Here is a 15,737-nt window from a genome sequence, read left to right as displayed (position 1 = left end):
AGTTAAAACAAATTATGTTGTCTTAGTTTATGTGAAAAATATGCATTATTATTCTCTTTTTTATGATTGTAATAGCCACCCTCTCTTTTCTGTTAATTTGGACAGTTGTCACTGAAACTATTACAACAAATGAATACATTACTAAGAAGCAGAAATATATCATTTGTTGGGCTCTGGGAGAAAGTAGTAAATGTCTCAGATATAAAATGTTAAGAAAACTTTCTTACAGAACAATTTGCCTTTTGTTTCTCATTCCTGCCTCCTTCACAATATGAGAAACTGTGTGAGACTCTCAACATGACTGTAAGAGGCTAGAAATAATGTGCTAAATCAACCACAAAAAAATTTTAAAAATTGGCTTTTTCTTGATTAGTTTTGTTGTTTTATATCTATACATCAAACTGCCCATTGCTGGGAGTTCAACCCTAATTTTGTTTGCTACCTGTGCTGGCACAGATATATTGTCAAAGTAACTTTATAATTAAAGAATATTAATGACTACATTAGTATGTGATAGGAGATTAGATGAGCCTACTTACATTCCCTTACTTTACATTATGGGGGGGAATGTAGTTTTGTTTATATAATATTAATTTTGTGGTGCTTAAAGATAAAACTAGCTTGCAAGATAAAATGAACAATATTGCTTAAACTAAAAATGAAGAATAAACAAGGACATAAACAGTCCAAGGTGAGCAATATGCTTGTAGTGCTGAGCGTGCTTAGGAACCACTCAAATGTACATAAATAAATATTGGTTGCACAATGATGCCTGAAAATGTTCCCACATATTTACAACAGTTGTGAACACAAATATAATGCTATCATAAAGAAAGATGAAAACAACTGCTTTCATCATCTCTAGTTTATTAACTTTGGAAAAGTTGATCAATATTCAAGCATCTTGAACTTTCTGATATAATGGGTAATGTCTTTCAAAAAGCTTTTGATATTTCTTCTTTTTAAAAGATTCTATCAATTTATTTTTTAATAATTTGCTTTACAAATTTAATTCCCTAAAGCTATCTGTAGATTAAAGGTACAATTTGACAGACATTTCATAGTGTGACTAAGTTTTAAGACAAAGTGTGCAGGAATTAAGTCCTATTGAAGTTGATTATGCATTTGACACCAGAATTCAGAAATCCATATTCACATATTCATTTGTTCTATGAAGCTCCACACAGGAAACAAGAGGAAAAAAGGTAATGCATTATTTTGAAGTTGAAATGTAGTCATATTTGGTACTATACAATGCACTGGACAAATAAATGAGATGATTCGTCATATTCTTAACAGAAATTATATCTTAATTTACTGCTACACTAAAACAATACCTTATTTAAGCCAGTATATTGCTGACTTATTTTCTACTCTGTATAAAGTAGTGGTAAAAATTAAAATATGAAATAAAACAGAGTTATAAACGAAGAAAACATTTTTCTTTTTTTCTTCATGGAAATCTTGTGCATATATTATGAGACAAACACATTATACATTAGAATAGAGCATAAATCAATATTTTGTCACTTCTTACTATAATTAAGTTGGATGCCATGGCCCATTTTGAATTAGATAATAAAGAATATAGGAAATCAGTTTGTTTAATCCAACTTCAAATCTTTATCATGATAAATTTTTAGGCTGAAGTAGGTTTTAATACTTTTTGTCAAAGCACAAAGCAGCACCGGCTGAATTAGAAGCTTACAAATATCCAAACGGGAGAAAAAGGAAAGAAAGGGTATCTAAGGAATAGGATACAATTCTATAGTTCATTAGAAGCTTGGGAAAAGTTGAGATGAGATAACTTCTTAAATAATGCTTTCAAACTGTAAGTCCTGCAGGGTACTCACCCAGGTAACACTACTAGCTTTGTAATACAAGTTTATGAAAATCAGAATTAGTTAGCTTGCTCAAAATTCATTTCTCTTAGCTATAGTCCTCTACTACAATTACAAGAAACATTCATTTACTGTTTTTGCCCAAACTTAAATCTGTAGATTTTCAATTTGAAAAATTTCTAGAAAAACTAAGAAGTTATATACAAAACCAATATGTATTCTATGTACACATGTTCATTTCTGTCACTTCTTTTCAGCTTTTTTAAACTGGGTCTCTAAAAAGCACATTGGACAACTGAACAATTAGCCTTTTATAAAGGTCAATCATTGAATTCAGCTCTTTCCTGATGCATTTTGTCATCATGATGTTTCTTTGAGTTTATTTTACTCTTTGGATCATACAAGTACAATAATTTTTAGTGAAAATTAGCAACTACTCATTTCTCTCTTCTTTGAACAGAAAGACATGTTCTCATGGCACTCTTTATGCTAAAATAAAGCTTTGCTCTACTGGCCAAAACTTTTTTTCTCCCATGTATCAGGTCTGTTTGACAGTGATTACTAAGGCTTAAAGAAGTGTTTTCCAGATGCTTTATAAACTTTTGCTAAGTAACTTATGCTGAATCTCTGGTCCAGGAAATAAGGTTTATTGTGTGTTTTGAAAGCATACTCAATGCACAGCAGACTTCTGTTCCTAACTACAGTAACATCACAATTATTGCTGAGAACTGAGCTTTCCAGAAAACCAAAACTTATGCTTTGATAGGTCAATTAAAAATAATATGAAACATTTTAAAGAAATAATTTTCAAACACATTATGCTTGTTAATGGCTTATTAAGCACAGCATATGAAACAGATTAAACAGTTTCTTAGATGAGTCAATAACATCAAAATGATCGCTTATTGTACTATGCTGAAATGTACTGTGTTAAAATGATGTGCACTTAACTGACCCCAAACTGCTCTGGTAGTTTACTACTTGGTGATCCTTTAACTTTTCCCCTACTTTTATTTTTACTTCTGTGTGTAGCTATTCCTTTCATAATGCTCTTAATTAACTATCAATTAAAATTTAGACATATGGAAAGTTGTTAGGGGACAAGGAATATCTGAGCTTGGCAAATGAGTAAAGCTTTCACTTTTTAAATTCTAAGTCAACATGCTCACTGGGGCTGTGTTTTTATTTGGTTGAACATAACTGAAACTTGAAAACAATAAGAGAAGCCTAATTTCATAATTATTACCCAACAGGCTCACTGACAAAAGAAAAGAGTAATATGAAAGCACTCAAAAGAAAATATATAGCATTGCCTTTCCTTATTCTCCCATAATGAACAAAAAATTTGTATCTAAATTTTACAGAAGCAAATCTGTCTTTCATTATTATTCTTTAACTGCAAAATGTGAATGGTAAATGCATATAGAAGACATTTCACTAAATTGTGCTTTTTAATTGCTATTTTAAAAGTAAAATTTTGGGGGCAGGTAACCATACCTGAATAATTAATATATATATATATTTTAAAATATACATGCATCAAAATTATCAGCATGGTATAATTGAAGCTGTAACAATACTGTGATGTGATGAACTGAAGTTCAAGCTTGGGAAAGGATTTGCAGAAGGCTAGTTCCTTAAAAGTTTAATCATAAAGGAATGTGAAGAACTTCACTGAAGCATCTTTCATATTTCTGTGACATTTCACCCAAGGATGTTGCATCTGCAAAAATGAAAGTTGAAGTTGTTAAAGCTAATGAGAACTTTGTAGATCACGTAGAAGTCTACTAACTTCACTTAAGCTCTTAATCTCTAATTATTGTTCATTATGGCTTTTATTTATATGGAATGTTTTTATTTCAAAGACAATAATGCAGAATGATAATTTTAGGTTAAAATGCATTAAAAAGAATTTTTTAAACATATAAGCTAGGTGCTTATGCTCAAGTTTTTTTTTTTTTTGAGACAGAGTCTCTCTGTGTTGCCCAGGCTAGAGTGAGTGCCATGGCGTCAGCCTAGCTCACAGCAACCTCAAACTCCTGGGCTTAAGCGATCCTACTGCCTCAGCCTCCCCAGTAGCTGGGACTACAGGCATGCGCCACCATGCCCGGCTAATTTTTTCTATATATATATTTTAGTTTGCCAGATAATTTCTTTCTATTTTTAGTAGAGACGGGGTCTCGCTCTTGCTGGTCTCGAACTCCTGACCTCGAGTGATCCACCCGCCTCGGCCTCCCAGAGTGCTAGGATTACAGGCGTGAGCCACCGCACCCGGCCTCAAGTTTTAATAAAAATTATAAAATACTTTTTCACAATTCTTATCTTCAGGTACCTAATATAGTATATTTTGCTTTAGTTTTCAATCTTGGTTCAAAGGATGCTTCCATGAAACAAAAGGATAAAGAGAACTGACTACTACTTTCTGTTTATTGTTGTGATAACATAAAGATAATTTTATACATTTTGCTCATGTTAAAAGGATCCAACCATATCCTGGTATTTAAACATGATATTCCTGCTGTATTTGAGAGTTATATTAATTTATTTGAATGATAGTGTACTAATATTGCTCTATAATAAAAATTGTCGGTATAAAACAGCAAACATGTGCCTCACTTTATTGAAAGAAAAGTTTTAATGCATGTGGCACCAAGCGATAGTTCAATTAATGGTCAAATTTCTAATTTCATCAAGTAGACATCCTGAATTCAATGGCAAAGACTGAGAATTTGTCATCTAGAGAAGAAGCTATGAAACCTTAGACAAAATACTTCTTTGAATTTGAGTCATTTAGAACTAAAGCCTATTAAAAACTCAAAGTTTTGGTAAAACATAGTAATGGTTTGAAGAAGCCATTGCATAAATATCAGATTATCTTCCTTTCCAAAACAGGTATCAGGGAAGAGATTAGCGTTTGGTGTGGAAACTAGGTAGCACACAGCAACTGTATCTAGACTTGACCTCAAACCAAGCAAAACTTCCCTGATTAGGTACCAGTTTCATTTTTAGTGTGAAGACTTAAAATGAAACCTAGAAGGTGAAAACTCACAAATTGACCTGCTCTAAAAGAGAATACATCAACCCTCACAGAAGTGAAAGGTTTTACTGAAGTCTGAAATACCATTTTTGTTTGCTTTAGAAATGTATAACCAGTGAACTTAGCATCCCACAATGAAAATTTAGCACTTAAGACCTTTTGGGTCATGAAGAGAATGTTGAACTAGAAGTCCAAAGACTTGAGTCCTAGATCTTGCTCTGCCCAATAGTCTATCAAATTTTGGGCAAATCAGTGTCCTCTCACAGCTCCAGCTCCTGAATTGTTTAAAAACTGGGTTTCAATGAAATGAAAGTTTATGTTCTTGAATCACTAAGCTCGATGACTCTGTGAACATTATGTAATGATTCTTAACATATAATCTACTAAATGATGCACATATTACATCCCCTATTTAAAAGAAATATTGTGACCGTAGGAAAATATTATCAAAAATAACTCTGAAAATTTGATTGGAAATTAGAAATAAATTATTATTTCATGATTGGTTTTGTTATTCATGAAATAAAACATGAAACCACATGAGGAAGTAAAAACCATATGGGAAATCTTGGTGATAGTGGTGGGAAATAATATTAATAAATAGAAACAATAGTTGAGAAGATGAACCCACAATGATTGACAAAAGGGAAAGAGAAAATATTTGATGAGTCCTTCTCTAAACCTACTCTTTTGTGATGTTACTATCTCCAGATTTTAATAATAAGGACAGAGATTATCAAGATGCTCAACAAAGTTTGCTAAGAGAAGGACAAAATATACAAATTTGGATTTAACCCAACAGTGATTCAAGAAACACTATATTAATTCAACTCTCTTCATAGTTTAGTAGCTATCTGAAGTTTCTATGGTCTAAGACTTCACATGAAAATTCACATGAAAACAAGTTCCCTATGTGATTTGTTTATCATAACACTGTTTTGGTTGAATTCAGAAATGTTAAAATGGGTGATAATCAAGGGTGGCAAAGGTATGTAAACCAGTTAAGGTTAATTATTTTAATCTCAGTGTCATAGTGTTCTCCATACATCAAGAAACTGGAGTATCATGACCCTGATTTAAAGAGTTGCTTGGTTTTTAATAGCGATTAGCTATTTCCTACTCAGATATAATGTGGCAGATTTTAACAACCCTGAAGTGTGACGATACTTTGTACATCTCTAGATATGAAAAAAATAAAGCTCAATCTGAGTTTTGAAGATGGTGCTGCAAAAGGCAGTGTTCTTGGAAGTATTCAATAAATCCTCTTGTATTTATAGGCATTCAGTAATTTGAGAACTTTGTTAAACAACAACTCCATGAGACACAAATTTCTTTTAGTTAAGTTATTCTGAGAATGAGAGTAGAGGTAAAATATTGACTACTCATTGTGGCTTTAGAGCATTTGAGGATGAGGAATAAAATTGGGTGATTTAAATTAAGAGATCAGGGCTAATGTGATGCTTAGAGGGTCTCTGTATCATTAGTCTGAAGATCATCTTGAGAAAAGAAGGAGAATTCCCTCTTCTCTAGCCTGATATTGTTAGAGCAATTCCAGGTTGTCTTATTTGTTTGGGAGGGAGGATGCACCTTCTATAAGCCTTATTGGGAGAAAACATATTACCAAGATTTCAGATTCAAGAAACATTTATTTAGTGTTTAAAATATATAATATGCATGACTAAATATAGTGTTTAGCATATAAACTCAGGATTTAAGCCTTCTGGATTTTAATTCTATTTGCATCACTTATACTCTATGTGGCATTGTAAGTTAATATTTCTAAGCCTTCCACTTATTTGTGTAATAATAATTACTAATGATTATTAAGTACTTAATATATATCAGGTACTATTTTAAGTATTTAATATGTATCTATTCATGTAGTCCTCAGGACAATGCTATGTGATAGAAATTATTATTCTAATTTTATGGAGGAGGGTTTCAGAATTTAAGCAAGTTCACACAGCTAGCAATAGATGGCTTGGTATTTGAACCCATGAAGTCTAATCTCCCTAGCTGGCACCATTACCCCTTACATTATACTACTTCTCAAGCTACTAGAGATAGTAATAGTACTACTTTGTGAAACAAAGCGATTAAATGAAGCAATACATGTAAAGCACTAAGTGTAGGGCCCAGCACAGAGTAAATTTTCAGAACTGTAGTATAAACTGTTATTCCTTGCATTTATTGTGTGTCCAGTACATTCTTGGACTACCACAAACATCTAATTTAATCTTCATAATATTACTCTTATTATCAATATATACACAATGTAGAAAAATAAGGTATCTTGACAGAGATAAGACAATGAATGAGTGACAGAACCAGGATTTGGATAAGGTGTTTTGATTTCATGGCTAATACTTTAATAACTGCTACATCATTCTCTCCTGTATGTTCCATGTTATCATGGTAATGTATTTATTGGCAACAAAATGATATGTATCACAGAAATGTGTCTTCTTCATAGCACAGGGATTGCTATACATTAATGTATATTTAGGAAAGTGATTTAATATGTTAATTACAATCTTAACCCTTGTTTGCATATTAATACTCAATAATTAAACAGGACTCTGTAAAAATAGCTAAATCACTAATTTTGTGGGCGATTATTCAATATTAACATACTATGCCAATTGAATATAGAAAAGTTTGAAATTGTGGATTTGTAAGATAAGAAATTAAGAGGGGGATTTGAATTGATTAGTCCTTGATGAAATGTTAATCAAAGGCCTGCACACATTCTTACTTATTTAAATTGTACTCACAATTGGAATCGATTAGCCTCTTGAGTTTGAAAGCCGGTTTCTACCAATCCGATCTATGGGAATACCAAATCGCTTTTTTGGATGGTCCACTACTTTTCTGAAACAAACCAAGGAGGACATTTGTTAGCTAAAGTCCAAGTTATCAGTCATTACTTTTGTTCTTTTATTTCATGCTTTCTTCGAGAGTTGGAATAAAGATGATGGTTACTGTTCACCAGTACCTGCTATGTGCCAGACAGTATCTAATATTTTCTTTTTTTTTTTTTTTTTGAGACAGAGTGTCACTTTGTTGCCCGGGCTAGAGTGAGTGCCGTGGCATCAGCCTAGCTCACAGCAACCTCAAACTCCTGGGCTTAAGCGATCCTACTGCCTCAGCCTCCCTAGTAGCTGGGACTACAGGCATGAGCCACCATGCCCGGCTAATTTTTTTGTATATATATTTTTTAGTTGGCCAGATAATTTCCTTCTATTTTTAGTAGAGACGGGGTCTCACTCTTGCTCAGGCTGGTCTCGAACTCCTGACCTCGAGCGATCCACCCGCCTCGGCCTCCCAGAGCTAGGATTACAGGCGTGAGCCACCGCGCCCGGCCTAGTATCTAATATTTTCAACATCTGTAGAAGTAGGTTAGGTATTACTACCTCCAATTTACATTGAGAAAACTGAGGCTTAAAGAAGTTAACTTATCTAAATTCAAATAGACCACATGAAAAGCCAGGTCTTGTCAGCATACTAATCTGCCAACTAAGTGCTTTAGTTAGGGAAAATCCCTTCCCTGCTTCAGATTTTGGTTTTTTTTTTGTTAATTGAGGAAGAGTAGACTAAATCAAGTTTTTTTTTCCCCCGACATCTGCTTCAGAAAGGAGTTCTTCCGAGGAAGGATGATGTTGGGAGAGGAGAGAGTACCGATGCTAAAACTGAATGCAGAGTAAGCGTGCCTCCCATGTCTTTACTTGGACTTCACTCTGAGAAGCTGTGTATGTGATGGTCTACGTCTGCCTATACATTCTCTATGTTGAATATTGTTCAAAAACAATTAAACAGCTTCATTATTAAAATGAAGTTTAAAAATTTCACAGAGAGCTACCAGCGGCATAATGTACCTTCCAGCTTATGTTTTCTATAAATTATCCCTTTAAAAATAAAAAAAAAACGTTCTAGAAATATTTTTATTTGATTTGTTATTATCATCATCACTTAGTTCTGTCAAACCGAAGTACTAACAGGACAGGTCCCAGAACTTTGAGTGTGTAACTTTCACTGGCGTTGGAGTTAAGAGAAGTGTGTCTTCTTAATGAAGAAAGAGACAGGCAGGAGAAGCTAAGAAGCCTATGTAAGTAAGTTACTTATCTCAAAGCTAAAAGTAATTGGCTTTTAGATATGCTAGGCTTTTTGTTGATTTATATGCGCAGAAAAGAGAACAGAAAAGAGAGCATATTATGGCAACGTACAGACTACAAACGCAAGCTCCCGAATCAAGAAACAGAACAGTACCAGCAGTCATAATACTTTTGGAATGAGAAAGAATCTTAAAGGTTATTCTTTCACCAAATGCAAGGATTTCAACTTTCATTTTTTGACTGGTAAAGATACATACAGTTCATTGCTTGAAAATTTCAGTGGTGTGAGACTTCGTGCCTTACAAGACAGTTTAATTTTCAGGAGCTTAAAGAGTTAAAAACCAATTTGTTTCAGAACATTTTCAATAGCTTCTTTAGTTCTTTTCTAATTACTTGCATTATATTGTTAATCCATACTACATAATTTAAACACTAAAAATGAATGAAAATCACAATATCTTTGAGGTTTTTCCTATTGTCATTCAATTGTTTTTCTTTTTTTTTAAATTTACTCTTTCACAGAATGATTGTTTTCTTATTATAATTTACAGTGTATTTACTATGCATAAGGTTCTTTTTGTGTCTGTCTTGGGAGAGATGAATCAGAAATAGTCTTTGACTTCAAAAACCTGTAACTGACTACTCTCAGACTGATAATGACTTAATGCAAATACTAGAGGAAAAATCTTTCGTTTTTACTGATGCCAAGTTTTTACCTTGACTACCAGGTCTTATTAGTATTCCTGATATTACTATTAAGTAAATAATGTATTAAAAGGCTTTGAAAAGTGTGGAGAACAATGGAAACATGAGAGATTTTCATTGCTGTAATTTGCACATAAAAATCTATAAGCATTGATTAATTCTAATTAAAATAACTTGAAGACACTCAATATTTACTTAGTGCCTTCTACATGCCAGGTGCTGTGCCTGGTAGTGTATATACAAGAATGATAAAAGAGACTTGGAACCTGAAATGGTGCTTATCCTCAAGTGATATTATAGGAATAGGGCTGCTTTATGTTTTTAAACTTATTCAGCTTTCTTTTCTGTTGATTCACATCTATCTTCCTTTCTAGGTTGGCTCTTGGTTTTGTTATCTGCATTGACTATATGTTCGATCTTTATAAGACTTTATCTTGTAGACAACAATTTGATCAGTTACTTAGGTGGGAAAAATCTAGGAAAACAATATTTAATGCTTATCCTTACCCTATCCACACCCCTGCCTCCTTTCTTTAGATTTCTGGAATACATATCCTTGTAAGTGGTATCTATTGTTTGTACTTCTAGATTTCTTGATAACAAATTGGCTACATATTTTTCAACTTGATAACCAATTGGGAAACATACTATTTATAAACATGCTATTTGTAAGACTAGCATAAAATTCATGGTCAAGAGTCATTAGAAACTATGCATATCAGTCATGGTTTGATGTAATTATAAATAATGGCTATTGAAAGAAAAGAAAAATTGTCTCCTTTACATTTTTAATTATATTTATAACATTACATAAGTAAATTTATAGACTCTAACTTTAAATGGTTGTTCTCGTTGTGGTAGTCAGAATAATGGCTTTCCAAAGATGTCTACTTCATAATCCCCAGAATTCATAAGTATGTCACTTTACATAGCAAAAACAATTTTGCAGATAGAAATAAGGTTAAGGATCTTGAACTAGAAAGATTACACTGGATTATCTGGGTGGGACAAATCTAGTCATTGGAGTCTGCAAAAGTAGATGATGACTGAAGAAGAGTTGGACAAGAACAGCAATCTGAGGACTTCACCACCATTGCTAGCTTTGAAAATGGAGGAAAGGGTCATGTATCAAGGAATGCTATGGCCTCTAGGAGTTCTGGAAGCAAATGGGGACCTCAGTCATACAATTGAAAGGCACTAAATTCTGCTAACAACTTGAATGAGAGGAAGTGAAAAACCAACCCCATTCAGGAATTTAAAGAACTTGTGAGAAGGGAAGGAAATAGCAGCTGGGAAAAGGAATCATATGACATGTGTACTGATCTCTTAAGGCTTCTTTAAGAATAAATGTTGTCAGGAAAAAATAACCCTTTTGCTTCTTTTAAAGAGAAGTATGATTAAAACAGAAAATTTATTGGTCCCTACTATCAATTTATTTTTTCAAAGATGAATGTAAAATAAATGAAAATAGCATTTTCCTTTCTTGCTTTACCACAGTTGATCTTTTCCTGCTCAGGCAATTGAGAGGCAGCTGTAGGATAGTGGAAAGCAAACTCCCCTCCCTCCCTCCCTGCCTTCCTTCCTTCCTTTTCTCCTTTCTTTCTTTCCCCTAGATATGATCCAGAAAGTATTAGGAACCAGGAGATGGAGGATTTGGGTTCTTCTTGATTCTTTTACTTGCTTATAGTGTAGCTCTCTGAAAGTCTGTTATTGTAAGCTACTCTTTCCCTTTTGATAGAATTCAGAGGATACTTGCTGTGCCTATCTTTTGGAGCTGTTTATTCATTTAACATACTTATTTGTTGATTAATATTTGATTGTTTTGTGATAACCATATGTATTCGGTCTCTGCACTGGGGATACAGTGCTGAATAAGACATATATTACCTCTCAGAGTTCACATTTTACATTGAAAAAAGCTAATGAGGCAGCACACGTGAAAACATTTTACACATTTTAAATGATACTGTTGTTTCCTACCAGTCTAGTCCAATGGTTTTCAAACTATTTGTAGCTTACTATTAATATTTCCACAAATAAAAGCTTTATGAAAGAGAGCAATATCTAAAAAGTTAAGTGAAGAATTGTCGCAGTACCCCCATCTCTCCATATATAGTGGCTCCTCAAAGAACTTCCAGAAACACTTTAGGTTGCTCAGAGCAGACTGTGAAAGAAAACTGCTGGTCAAGTTGATAGAGACTTAGATTGTGCATGTTATTCTAGCAATAGATCCATAATTACTTTGATTCATTCTATCAGAATTGGAGCTGGTTGCAAATGCTCACAGGTATTTAGAAATCAAATAAGAAAAATAAATAAAACAAATACAAATAAAATGCATTTAGTGTTTTAAATTTTTAGCACTAATACAAAATGAAAACAATTATTTTCATAAAGCACATAAATAAAAAAACATAATAGTTCAGTAAATTAAATAATTTCTATGCAATCTATATCCATTCAGAAGTAAAATGGCAAGCTAGTAGCTATTTTAACATTTTTACTGATATGAATGTATACTAGTACTACACTGTATAACACATACACTGAATGTAGTGTGTACAAAATAAATGTTAGGTAGAGAAATATTCTTAAGACCAAAAGGCAAAGCAGTACTTTCTGACTATCTAGTCCCTCTTGTGACAAAATAATGGTATGACACGGCTTGTATCATATATGCATTTAAAATAATCCACCTTTATCATTCTAAAATTTTCTGTAAGTAGTTTAAAGACATAGAATGTCTATCAAACTAAATAAATAGAATGACTGGATTGTTCATTTTGAACAGAACTTTAATCTTTACACTAAAATATAGACTTTGTGTGTGAAATAGGGTTTTCCTTAACATTTATATTCTTGGATAAGTCCACTTCTAAAAAAGCAGTTAGAAAAATTGTATTTAAACTTTTTACTGAGAATCACTTTACACATATGAAAAGTCTATAAATTTATGCTCAATTTAAAGAAAACAGAAATGAACATCCCTATTCCCAGAACCAGCATAAGAAATAGACTATCACCAGCACTTTAAGTATCCCAGATGTTCCCCCTCCAAAACTGCATCCCTCCCATGGCTCAGTCCCAGAGATAATCTGTAGACTAAATTTTGTTCTAATTGTTCCCTTGATGTTTCTTATTATCTTATAATCTATGTATATATTCCCTAAATATCTGTTGATTAGTTTAGACACTTCTAGAATTTTACTTAAAAAGAATTATGTACTGGAGACTTTATATATACCTTGGTGACTATAGTTAATAATAACATTAATATAACATTCTTATTAATATGATTCATCATGTTAATAATGTATACTTGAACTGCACTAAGAGAGCAGATCTCAATTGTTTTTACCACAATAAAAGGTAATTGTGAGGTGAGGGATATATGATTTTGGTAATCATTTCACAATGTTTACATATATTAAAACTTCATGTTGTATACACTTAATCTGTACAATTTTTATTTGTGAATCAACCTCAATAAAGCTGGAAAAAATAAAAGAAATCATATGTGAATTTTTCTCTAATTCTTTCAGCAAATATTATGTGTTTTGAGATTTGTCCATGTTGACATATGGAGCTGTAGTTCCTTTTTCACGGCTGTGTAATATTTCACTGCATGAATATACAAAAGTTTGTTTATCCATTCTACTGTGGATGGAAATTTGAAGTATTTCCTTTTTGTTGTTGTTATGTACTGTTCAGCTGAAAATTTTCTTACACATGCCTTTGGTACTCATTTCATTTCTCCACACTATATTTTCAAAAGGAGGACTGCTAGCTATACCTATATTTAATTTTATTACATAGTTTCAGACTGTTTTCCAAAGTTGTACAAATTTATATACCCAAGAGCAATGTATGACAGTTCCTATTATTTCAAATCTATGCCAATCTTTGTATTGTAGGACTTTTAATTTTGTCAAACTAATACATAGTAATCATATTTCATTGTGGTTTTAATTTATTTTCCCTAAATACTAAAGCAGTTGCTCATCTTTTCATTTTATTGTCCACTTGAATTTCTTCTTTTGGAAGTGCCTGTTTAAATCTGTTGCCTATTTTTCTATTGGCTTGTTTTTCTTTTAAATATTGATTGGTAGGAGGGCTTTGAATATTCTGGACTTTGTCAGTTATATATATATATATATATATATTCAGATAACTTCTTCCATCTTTCTTTATTTTTTTATGGAAGTCTTTGATATTGTTTTAGAATTTATCAATATCTTTGCATCTCATTTAATAAATTATCTTTACCCAAATATTATGAAGATATTCTTCTATGTTACCTTAAAATATTTTTTGTAGTTTTGCCACTCATATTTAAATTTTTCATACTTTGAAATTGATTTTTATTTTGGGGTAAGGAAAGATCATGTTTCTTTTTTAAAAAATGCATGTTTAATTATTAATAATTTTAGATTCAGCTAGTCAAGTTCCATGGAAAATCTTATTACAGATTTTTTCTAATATATATATTATTTTTAATTATTATGGGTACATAATAGTTTTATATCTTTTTAAGGTACATGTGATGTTTTGATACAGGCATACAATATGAATTAATCAAATCAGGGTAATTGGGGTATCCATCACTTCAGGCATTTAGCATTTCTTTGTACTAGGAACATACCAATTCCACTCTTCTAGTTATTTTAAAGTATGCCCTAACTTATTGTTGATTATGGTCACTTTGTTGTGCTATCAAATATTATTCATTTTGTCTGACTATCTAACTATATTTTTGTACCCATTGACCATCTCCACTTAATCTCCCCCTCCCTGCTACCCTTGCCAGCCTCTGGTAACTATCATTCTACTCTCTGTGTCTATGAAATCAATTGTTTTTAATATTGAGCTCCCACATATGATTGAGAACACGTGAGATTTGTCTTTCTGTGTTTGGCTTATTTTCACTTAACATATAAGGTTCTCCAGTTCCATCCATGTTGTTGCAAATGGCAGGATTTCATTCTTTTTTGTAACTATATAATATTCCATTGTGTATATGTACTACAATTTTTTATCCATTTTTCCATTGATGGAAACTTAGGTTGATTCTATATATTGGCTAGTGTGAATAGTGCTGCAATAAACATCGGAGTGCAGGTCTGTCCAGTGTTGATGAAATCCCTCAGCTTTTGTTTGTCTGGAAAAGTCTTTATTTTTCCTTTATGTTTGAGGGATCTTTTTGCAGGATATAATATTCTAGGGTTAAGGTTTTTTCCTTCAGCAATTTGTGTATGTCATGCCACTCTCTGTTGAGTTGTAAAGGTTTCCACTGAGAAATCTGCTGCCAGACATATTAGAGCTCCTTTATATGTTGTTTTTTAATTTTTTCTTCCTTCCCTCAGAACCTTTTCTTTATCCATGATCTTTGGAGCTTGAGTTTGAAATACCTTGAGGTAGTCTTGTTTGGGTTTAATCTGCTTGGTGTTCTTGACCTTTCTGTACCTGAATATTGATAACTTTCTCTAGGTTTAGAAACATCTCTGTTATTATTTCTTTTCATAAACTTTCTACCCCAATCTCTCTCCCTATTTTCTCTTTAAGGCCAATAATTTGTAGATTTGCTTTTTTGAGGCTGTTTTCTAGATCTTATAGGCATGCTTCATTCTTGTTTTTTCTTTTGTCTCTTCTGACTGTGTATTCTCAAATAGTCTGTCTTTGAGCTCACTAATTCTTTTTTTTGCTTGGTCAATTCTGCTGTTGAGAGATTCTGATGTATTTCTGAGTTTGTCAATTGAATTCTTAAGCTCTAGAATTTCTGCTTGATTTTTTTTATTATTATTTCAAACTCTTTGTTAAATTTTTCTGATAGGCTTCTGAATTCCTTCTTTGTGTTGTCTTGAAATTCACTGAGCTTCTTCAGGACAGCTGTTTTGAATTATTTATCTGAAAAGTCACCTAGCTCTGTCATGCCAGGATTGGTTACTGGTACCTTATTTAGTTCATTTTGTGAGGTCATGTCTTCCTGGATGTTCTTGATGTTTGTTGATGTCTGAGCATTGAAGAGTTAGGTATTTAGTTTAA

General features: G+C 32.5%; 1 protein-coding gene across 5 annotated transcripts in view; it reads right to left on the bottom strand.

The window, feature by feature from the left end:
• The window catches only part of OSTN (osteocrin), a 112,185-nt gene that overhangs the window by 66,116 nt on the left and 30,332 nt on the right, over nt 1-15,737 (bottom strand). For 4 of the 5 annotated variants that reach the window (XR_006732667.1, XM_045539939.1, XM_045539938.1 and 1 more), the window contains exon 4: nt 7,653-7,749. Coding sequence is in view for 4 of the 5 variants with exons in the window: in XM_045539939.1 (XP_045395895.1) it covers nt 7,665-7,749 (85 nt within the window). In the remaining variant the exon portion in view is untranslated. Of the gene's footprint in view, nt 1-1,586; nt 3,565-7,652; nt 7,750-15,737 lie in introns of those variants that run through there. The other variant, XM_045539936.1, reaches the window with a different exon arrangement.

Source organism: Lemur catta, chromosome 1, assembly GCF_020740605.2.
Source record: "Lemur catta isolate mLemCat1 chromosome 1, mLemCat1.pri, whole genome shotgun sequence".
Classification (NCBI taxonomy): domain Eukaryota; kingdom Metazoa; phylum Chordata; class Mammalia; order Primates; family Lemuridae; genus Lemur; species Lemur catta.
The sequence above is the reverse complement of the archived record's forward strand: the minus strand, read 5'-3'. Positions and strand labels throughout refer to the sequence as shown.